The sequence below is a fragment of the Lolium rigidum genome, chromosome 3 (genome assembly GCF_022539505.1).
Source record: "Lolium rigidum isolate FL_2022 chromosome 3, APGP_CSIRO_Lrig_0.1, whole genome shotgun sequence".
Taxonomy (NCBI): domain Eukaryota; kingdom Viridiplantae; phylum Streptophyta; class Magnoliopsida; order Poales; family Poaceae; genus Lolium; species Lolium rigidum.
In genome coordinates, this window is record NC_061510.1 from 364,968,433 (window position 1) to 364,978,752 (window position 10,320).

At 47.2% G+C, this 10,320-nt stretch overlaps 1 protein-coding gene across 1 annotated transcript; it reads right to left on the minus strand.

Moving 5' to 3' along the window:
• Window positions 1–298: 298 nt before the first annotated feature.
• On the minus strand, window positions 299–1,809 carry LOC124700470 (glycerol-3-phosphate acyltransferase RAM2-like). Its single transcript, XM_047232595.1, has one exon. The coding sequence runs from the start codon at window positions 1,792–1,794 to the stop codon at window positions 409–411; it is 1,386 nt and encodes a 461-aa protein (XP_047088551.1). The 5' UTR covers window positions 1,795–1,809; the 3' UTR covers window positions 299–408.
• Window positions 1,810–10,320: the final 8,511 nt, after the last annotated feature.

The window sequence follows — 10,320 nt, forward strand, 5'->3', positions numbered from 1 at the left end:
ACCTACGAGGCTCACCGTCTAGCAAGTGGCTCTGTAAATTTAGCTAGCGGTCGTCAAGTGTGGCTACTAGGGCCACCGGATGGTTTTAACATTCCTGTGCAAGCTATTGTTGTTAATCAATAAGGAACGACCGAATTCTCAAAAGAAAAAAAAAAACCTGTGAGTCAAATTGCCGGGCTATGACTCACGCCAAAACACTTTGTTTAACTCCCCCCCCCCCCCCTTCTCTAAAAATGAGTGATCTCATGATGAATTCACACAACAAAAATAAATATTACATTACAACATCACACATCAGAGTATCAGATCAACGGTCGAAATAGGAGGCATAGGATTTGTCCCCTAGCTATTATACAGTATGCATTTTAATCAGTGAGTGATCTATTTTTAATTAGCCTTCATGCTTTCTTAGGAACCCATGAACTTTTTCTTGTCGATGTTGGGCTTGGAGACGACAGAACCGTCGTTGCCCGCGAGTGCCTTGTACTTGTCCTTCCTGGTGAAGCTGGTGCACTCATAGGAGAGCGTGGAGGCGATGAGTCTCTGAATATAGTTGGCCACCTCGTGGCTGGTCTTGCCGCCCTTGCATGTGAGCTCATGGGGGAGCTTGTTGAGGAAAGTCACCACGTAGCCCGGGCTCGGGTTCATGAAGAAGTAGAAGGGGTCGAGCCCCTTCCACCCCCGCGCCGTCGTGCCGTGGAACATGCTCATCTGGTTCTCCATCGCCACCGGCACGATCTCGTCAGTAAGCTCCGCGAACAGCGCCGAGAACCGTAGCAGGAACGGCTCCCGGCACGTCGTGCCCTCGGGACAGATCACCAGGTCGCCCTCCTGGAGCAGCCGCCGGATCATGGCCGCGTCCGCCGCGCGGTCACGGGTCAGCCGCACCGTGCGGATCGGCGACAGGAGCTCGGACAGCCGTGAAACCGAGTAGGTGACTGCGGTGATCGGCCGACCGAGGGCGGTGGAGAGGAAGATGGGGTCAAGGAGGGTGCGATGGGAGCAGATGAATAGCACACCGGTCTGGCCGGTTTCACGGCTTGCTGGTGGTGGCGGGTTGCCCTTGACGGTGACGCGCACGCCGAGCGCCATGAAGGCGTGGTACACAATGCGCATGGGCAGGAGCGAGCCCGCGGCGATGCGGAGGCAGGAGAGCACGAACCCGATGGGGATCCAGAGCACGGTGAGCAGCGCGAGCGCCGGGGACGGCTTCTGCACGATCCGTCCGTCGTGGAAGATCACCGGCTTGGGCAGGTCCTCCCGCGGCACGGGCCGCAGCTTCGGCGCCGGGGGCACCACATACCCCTCCTTGCACAGCCGCATGAACGGGTAGTCCGTCTTCCTGTCGCCGAGGCCGATCTCGGGCGTGGCGTCGCCGAACGCCTTCCGGAGCGCGTCCGCCTTGTTCTCGCCGACGAGCACGCCGGGGGAGCGGACGAGCCCGGTCGCCCTGTCGCCCCAGACGAGGAGCTCCGTGCCGAGCACGGCGTCGGCGCCGATGTACTCCTTGAGGAAGGCCTCGACCATGATCCTGGGGTTGGCGGTGAGCACGAACCGACGTCCGCACGACGAGAACACGCGCCACGACTCCGGGTGGAGGTCGGAGCAGTAGAACTTGGGCAGCACGGCGCGGGCCACGCCCTCGACGTCGGCGACCTTGACGCCGGCCGTGGACGCGAAGATGAGCACCTGGATTCCCGCCGACTCGGACACGAAGTAGTAGAGGAGCCCCGCGAGCGGCGCGAGGAGGATGAGCAGCAGGAGCCGGAGCAGGCCGCCCGTCTCGAACGCCATGTGCGCGAAGTACGGGAAGGAGCTCCGGCCGCACAGGAGCGTGCCGTCCAGGTCGGCCACCACCGTGTCGCCGCTCCGGTCCGCGGAGGAGCACTTGTCCACCGTCGGGAAGGGCGACGGGGCCATCGTCTCGGTGCCCCCCATGACTACCTAGCAGTTTCTTGCTCTGTGCTAAGCTAAGCTAAGCTAAAGAACACAAGAAGCCGCGTCGTATCTTGTTATGTTTTCCTGTCTGCTGTGGAGTCTGCCTGAGGGTTCTGCACTTTCACCGTGGCTGCTTATATACAGGTGCCAAAGGGGCAATTACGAAGCGCAGACGACAAAGGAGAATTGGTTCTGACGTGTGTGGACGAAACTGAGGAGAGAATTAGTTGACAGATAATTACAAGTGTACTGCGTCGTCAGGTGTCGTAAACTTTCCGATGTTCCAAGGGAGTGGCTTCTTCGGAAGCACCGTGCGGCGTTGTCTTACATGGTCCAAGGACTTCGGCATGGCCGCCAGTAAAGCGAGGCGGGAGAAAAGAAATCGGGGGCGGTGAGAGCTCCACGTTGGTGAATTCTTGTTGTGTTAGTTGTTTTTTTTTTGCGAAGAAGATACTGTATTACTGAAGCAAACTTACAGAAAAGTCCAGGTAAACAGAAAAAATACACAGAAGGCCCTCCTGGACTCCGTCGTCGTCGCCGGACACCGCGATGAGAAGACGGCGTGGGCCGCTGCCCAAGCTCCGCTTTACGCCTTGGAATCGGAGCCCTCCCGAGACAGCGAGGTTGTCGAACTTCACGTGCTCCGCAGAGCCAGCACCACGAGCCATCGACGCCGTCGACGTGCTCCAGCACCCCAGCATCTTCCAGTTATTGAGCAAAAGGCCGGATCCGCCGTCTTCAAGATCCGGCGAGGGAGAACCGCGAACGCCCGATCCGGGGATCGACGGACGCGAGGAAGAGAGGCCGCCGACGCTGGCGCTCCGCAGAGCCCCACCGCCAGAGGAGGAGACCGCCCCCTTCCGAGCCCGGCCCGGCCGCGCCACCACCTCCACGGCGCCACCGGCGGGAAGCCCAACTACGCCTACACTATATACACGCCGCGGATCGGGATTCCCCCGTCCTCCCGCCGTCAAAACGGCAGCCGGAGGGCAAGGGAATCGCCGACCCGGCGGCGGCGAGGTGGCACGGTCGGTGTCGCCCAAGAAATCGCCTCTCTCAAACAGTGACGGGGAGAGGATAAGGTTCCAAGTCCTTCTTGTTGTGTTAGTTGAAGCCTTAAGTCGAAGGCGACAGGTGCTGTACAAATTAGTTTTGCTTAATTTGATGTGCCGTAACAACGTTTTCAACAGAAGACGAATAATATATCACTTGGGCAATTATACATCACATAGTTTTGCAGTTTTTCAGTTTTTATATTACCTGAATTTTTATACATCACCTGTCCTGTGAATATGCTTCAGCAGATGATGTGCTACAAAAATTTAAACAAAAGTTCAAATTTTGGCACATTTCAAATGAAATTTAAACTTTGGCCGAAGATGAAACACTGGCGGCCGCAGCAGCTGCAGCTTGCTTGGCGGCCAGCTGGGCGTAGTATTCAAGCTTCGCCACCACGTGCTCCGAGTGAGTGGCACGGGATTCTGCCATGGCAGCCTCATCGGTCTGCCAGATGGACATGTGCATGTATTGGTAGCAAACTTGCCGCTCCTCCTCGCGACGCATCGCCTAGAACAACAGTGCCAGGAAATCCGCCTCATCCTAGCTTTGGACGTTAGGGAAGTTCCCAGGCCCGCACGGGCTGTCGAGCCGCCATACCATGGCGTTGTACACGCGGGCGGCGAAGTCCGACGTCTTGAAGGTTCCTAGCCAGAGCCGCTTGTCGCGGGTGATCTCGGCGGCTCAGTGGCCGGAGGGGCGCAACCACACGACGATGAAACCGCCGCTGCTCCGAACGCAACGCGGTGGCGGTGGAGAGGTGATTATTTGGGGAAACAGTTACGCACGGTGTTGCGTGGCCTGATCTACAAGCGACACAACGAGTAGAGACGGGGAAACGGGACAGGGGTGGGCGCGCGGAAGAAGACAAAGTGGCGGTTGGAGGGATGCGCTCGACCTATTGCATGTAAAATTTCTTGCTTATTTTTTACAACTACACCATGTGTTGGAGCCGTTTTTTGAGACCTAAGGCGATGTAAAACGGCGGGTGCTAGCCGTCGGTCGGCTGACACGGCATCAGAAAATCGGTTGCTCCCCCTGCCGTCCGATCAGAAACATATGCTCAACAATTAATTCATGTGTGCTCACGTCGCTTTCAATCAATCTCTGGTCACGTCGCTTTCAGTTTTGCTATGCTACTTCAGGCGCTTTCTCGATCGCGCTTTCGCACTGTGTGTGCGTTCCAGGAGGAGGTAGTTTAGTTGGGAATTTGGTGGAGTTTGGGTTTCTACAAAAATCTAGTAATCCAACAAAAAAATAGTAAGTAGATATTTACAACAAAAGTAAACAATGATTTTAATTGAAAACAACAAATACGGAGTACTAACAATTATCCGTGTCAAAAATATATTTACAACAAATTACTAATACAATTACAATAAAAATTTAAATCAAATCCTACAAAAAGTTTAGGTGTTTACATCAATAGTAAACAATGATTTAAAAAAAAGTTGAATACTACTAATTTCATGTGCTAAAAGTAACTTTACAACATATCAGTAATATATTTACAATAATAATTAAAAATAAATCCTACAAAGAAATTAGGCCTTTACAACAATAGCAAACGATGATTTAAAAAAAAGTCAAATACTACAAATTTCATGTGCCACAAATATCTTTACAACAAATCAATAATAAATTTACAGCAATAATTAAAAATAAATTCTACAAAAAAAGTTAGGTGTTTACAACAATAACAAAAAAATCTAATACATTTAATTCCTGTGCAAAAATATCATTACAACAAATCACTAGAAAATATGTTTACAACAATAACTAAAAACAATTCCTACAAAACAATTACGCATTTACAACACTAGCTCCGTACGCAGCAGTGTCGGCACCAGCGGCCGGCTTGTAGCAGGTTCAGCCAGCGCCCGCCGACATGTCGCTGGTAGAAGGGCGTGGCGAGGTGGAAGGAGACAGAGGTCCCCTTCTACCGGAGATAGAAGAGGGCAGACTACTTGCAGCTTTCGAGTGAAACTAGAGTTGTGCAAAGCGCTCCTCAAAAACCTTACTACCGTTCTCGCATACAAGATCATAAGAGATGGGATTTTGGAAGCTTGTTGTCCCTTTAACCACACGTTGAAGGCTTCGATTTCTCTTCTCTAACTCGCCAACCTTTCTTTGGCAATCAATACCATATATAATTATAGTAATAATAGTATAACAACTATCTCTTATGATTACAAAATAAAGTCTAAAAAACGACCAAATCTTCAAGTACTTTAAACTGCTTCTTCTTCCATGATAGAATTTTGTATTTTTTTGAAGGCAACCGAATGTACATGCCAACTCATAACCTGCAAATACCAACAAAGATTTTCCCATAATTTTAATTTGAGCCACAATACAAGACTACATGCACGCATGCAACCAATCAAGTAGTTAATCAGCATCCCACTGCTAGGAAAACAGTTATACATAGATGTACTACCAATGACGCATCAAGAGAATGGTGCGCCACGTCTACTTAGCGGTGGCGCATGGGCATATGGTGTGCCACGCATATCTGCGCGCCCTAGTCGTGACATAGTGCAAAAGTGGTGTGCCGCCCCTATTCGCTGGCCTGGTTAGCAGGTCCACCCCCTTAGTCATGCCGCATCTGAAGGATGTGGGACACGGGTGTTGGAGATATGCCCAAGAGGCAATTATAAAAGTGGTTATTATATATCTTTGTGTTTATGATAAATGTTCATATACCATGCTATAATTGTATTAACCGAAACATTGATACATGTGTGTTATGTAAACAATAATGAGTCCCTAGTAAGACTCTTAACTAGCTTGTTGATTAACAGATGATCATAGTTTCATGATCATTAACATTGGATATTATTAATAACAAGGTTATGTCATTATATGAATGATGTAATGGACAAACCCAATTAAGCGTAGCATAAGATCACGTCATTAAGTTATTTGCTATAAGCTTTCAATACATAGTTACCTAGTCCTTTCGACCATGAGATCATGTAAATCACTTATACCGGAAATGTACTTTGATTACATCAAACGCCACTGCGTAAATGGGTGGTTATAAAGGTGAGATTAAGTATCCGGAAAGTATGAGTTGAGGAATATGAATCAACAGTGGGATTTATCCATCCCGATGACGGATAGATATACTCTGGGCCCTCTCGGTGGAATGTCGTCTAAATAGCTTGCAAGCATATGAATGGTTCATAAGAGACCACATACCACGGTACGAGTAAAGAGTACTTGTCACGAGACGAGGTTGAACAAGGTATAGAGATACCGATGATCAAACCTCGAACAAGTAAAATATCGTGTGAAAAAGGGAATTGGTATCGTATGTGAATGGTTCATTCGATCACTAAGTCATCGCTGAATATGTGGGAGCCATTATGGATCTCCAGATCCCGCTATTGGTTATTGGTCGGAGAGAGGTCTCAACCATGTCTACATAGTTTGCGAACCGTAGGGTGACACACTTAAGGTTTGATGTCGTATTAGTAGATATTGAATATATGGAATGGAGTTCGAAGTTTTGTTCGGAGTCTCGGATGGGATCCAGGACATCACGAGGAGTTCCGGAATGGTGCGGAGAATAAGATTCATACATAGGAAGTCATTTTATAAGTTTGAAAATGATCCGGTGCATTTATGGAAGGTTCTAGAAGGTTCTAGAAAAGTCCGGAATAAATCACTATGGAAGGTGCCACCAAGCTTGGCCGGCCAACCCTAGAGGGGTGGAGTCCCAGGTGGACTCCACCAAGGTGGCCGGCCACCCCCTCCCAAGGAAAGGTGGGAATCTCACCTCAAGTGGGAATCCCACCTTGGGTAGGTTTCATGTCATATGGAAGGTTTTGGTTTGGGGTCTTATTCGAAGACTTGTAGACCAACTCTTGGGTGTTCCACCTATATAATGAGGGACAAGGGGAGGGGGCCGGCCACCTCACACCAAAGCCACCTTGGCCGCACCCCTTAGTGGCAGGCCACCCCCTCTCCCCAAACCCTAGCCGCCCCCTCCTCCTCCACCTCTCCCGCAAACGCTTAGCGAAGCTCCGCCGGAGATCTCCATCGACACCGCCACCACGCCGTCGTGCTGCCGGGATTCAAGGAGGAGCTACTACTTCTGCTGCCCGCTGGAACGGGAAGAAGGACGTCGTCTTCATCAATACCGAACGTGTGACCGAGTACGGAGGTGCTCCCCGATTGTGGCACCGTCAAGATCTTCTACGCGCTTTTGAAAGCGGCAAGTGATCGTCTACCGCAGCAACGAGAGCCTCCTCTTGTAGGCTTTGGAAATCTTCAAGGGTTAGTCTCGTTCATCCCCTCGTTGCTCCCGTTGATACGTCTCCAACGTATCTATAATTTCCGATGTTCCATGCTTATTTTATGACAATACCTACATGTTTTGCTCACACTTTATAATGTTTTTATGCGTTTTCCGGAACTAACCTATTAACAAGATGCCACAGTGCCAGTTCCTGTTTTCTGTTGTTTTTGGTTCCAGAAAGGCTGTTCGGGCAATATTCTCGGAATTCGACGAAACAAAGATCCAGTATCTTATTTTCCCCGGAAACTTCCAGAGAGTCAGAGAGGGTCCAGAGGGGAGCCCTGGGGGCCCCACACATGGTGGCGGCGCGGCCCAAGGTGGGGGCGCGCTGGCCTAGTGTGAGGAGGCCCCGTGGCCCCTCCGACTCCGTCTCTTCGCCTATATAAGCCCTTTCGACCTAAAAACGCGATACGAATTGACGAAACTCCAGAAAGACTCCAGGGGCGCCGCCGCCATCGCGAAACTCCAATTCGGGGGACAGAAGTCTCTGTTCCGGCACCCTGCCGGGACGGGGAAGTGCCCCCGGAAGCCATCTCCATCGACGCCACCGCCTCCATCATGCTCCGTGAGTAGTTCCCCCATGGACTACGGGTTCTAGCAGTAGCTAGTTGGTACTCTCTATCCCATGTACTTCAATACAATGATCTCATGAGCTGCCTTACATGATTGAGATCCATCTGATGTAATCGGTGTTGTGTTTGTTGGGATCCGATGGATGATACATTATGATTAGTCTATCTATAAAATTTGTGAAGTTATTGTTGCTGCAATCTTGTTATGCTTAATGCTTGTCACTAGGGCCCGAGTGGCATGATCTCAGATCTGAATATGTTATTGTTTCATGATGATATGCATTGTTTTATGATCTTACCTGCAAGTTGTATACACATGTCGCTGTCCGGAACCCGAGGCCCCAAAGTGACAGAAATTGGGACAACCGGAGGGGAAGGTGGTGATGTGAGGATCACATGTGTTCACGGAGTGTTAATGCTTTGCTCCGGTACTCTATTAAAAGGAGTACTTCATTTCCAGTAGATTCCCTAGAGGCCCGGCTGCCACCGGCTGGTAGGACAAAAGATGTTGTACAAGTTTCTCATTGCGAGCACGTATGACTATATATGGAAAACATGCCTACATGATTAATAATCTTGATGTTCTTTCTTAATGCTATTTCAATCCTATCAATTGCCCAACTGTAATTTCTTCACCCAACACTTGTCACTTGTTATTTGAGAGTTACCACTAGTGTAGATCGCTGGGAACCCCGGTCCATCTCTCATCATCATATACTCGTTCTATATGTCATTGGAAGTAGTATCAACTATTTTCTGGTGCCATTGCCTCCGTGTTACTCATGCTATCGCTACGTGTTACTCGTTACTATTGCTCTCATATTACTGCTGCTTTCACATCACCCCTGTTACTAGTGCTTTTTCAGGTGCAGCTGAATTGACAACTCAGTTGTTAAGGCTTATAAGTATTCTTTACCTCCCCTTGTGTCGAATCAATAAATTTGGGTTTTACTTCCCTCGAAGACTGTTGCGATCCCCTATACTTGTGGGTCATCAAGACTATTTTCTGGCGTCGTTGCCGGGGAGGCATAGCTCTACTCATAAGTTCACCTGGGGAGTACACTCTACCTCTCTCTCTGTTTTTATTTTATTTTATTTTGTTTTGCTTAGTTTACTTTTGTCTAGTTTGTTTTTGCTTAGTTTACTTCTGTCTAGTATTATTTTGCTTAGTTTACTTTTGTCTATTTTCTTTTTGTCTTGTTTTACTTTTCTCATATACCCAAAAATCCATAAAAATTTGAAAAATTGAAAAATTAAAAACTATTGTTATGGAAGAACGCATGACCATGTTGGAGCTTATAGAATTATATAATAATTATAGAGAATCAAGAGCTGGTAAAGTAATGAGTGCTGTGATAGAAAAATTGAATACAATTGCTAAAATCTTGCTTAAACGCCATGATACAAACTGTTGCTCTAAACAGGATACTAAACATCTGAAATTTCAATGTGGCTTCAGTGAAGAAGCCTTAATCAAGAACTATAATTGGAATAACTATATTCATTTTGGATTCGAAGAGGTAGAACAATTTGTCTTATTTATGGGAGCTTCTGAGATCGAATCCTTCATGGTTACAGTGATAATCCTTAAATCATTGATTATAAAGAGAAACTCATTAATGCACAAGAATGCACTCACAATTTGCAGGAACCTGTGGAAGAAGAAATTGATGAACCTGAAAGCTCATTGGATGAAAAAGAGGAGGAAATTGATGAACCTGAAAGCTCATTGGATGAAAAAGAAGAGGAGAGTGATGAACAAAAGGAGGAAGAATGGATTAGCTACCCATGCCAACCTTCTAATGAGAGTAACTCTTTATCTCTTACACTATTTGATTGTCCTCCATGCTTACCAAAGGAGGTTGAATGTTATGTTCCTGTGGATTCTCTTGAAATATTTCCTATGAGTAAAACTTGTGAGAATAATTATGCTATTGTTATCTATGATAATCCATGCTACTTTGATAAATCTTATGATAATGCTTTGTTTGTGCCTGATATCAAAATGCATGGTACTAAAGAGTTTTACGTAGCAAATGTTTATGATAAAGCTCTAGATGATGGTCCTATGTTACTTGATAATATTAATTGTACTACTAATGAAAATGGGATTGGAGAAGTCTTCACTTTATCTAGGAGTCCCATATCTTTTGAGATTGATTAATCATCTTGTTATACTATTGATAAAAGTGGGTTTGAAAGTTTTGATCCCACTATTTTTGAGCTTGATAAATTTTTTGTGTTTATAGATCATGAAAAACATGCTTTATGTGATAGTTATATTGTTGAGTTTATTCATGAAGCTACTAAAAATTATTATGAGAGAGGAAAATATGGTTGTAGAAATTTGCATGGTACTAAAACACCTCTCTATATGCTGAAACTTTAGAAGTTACTCTTGTTTTATCTTCTTATGCTTGTCACTTTGTTCTTCATGAATTTATTTGT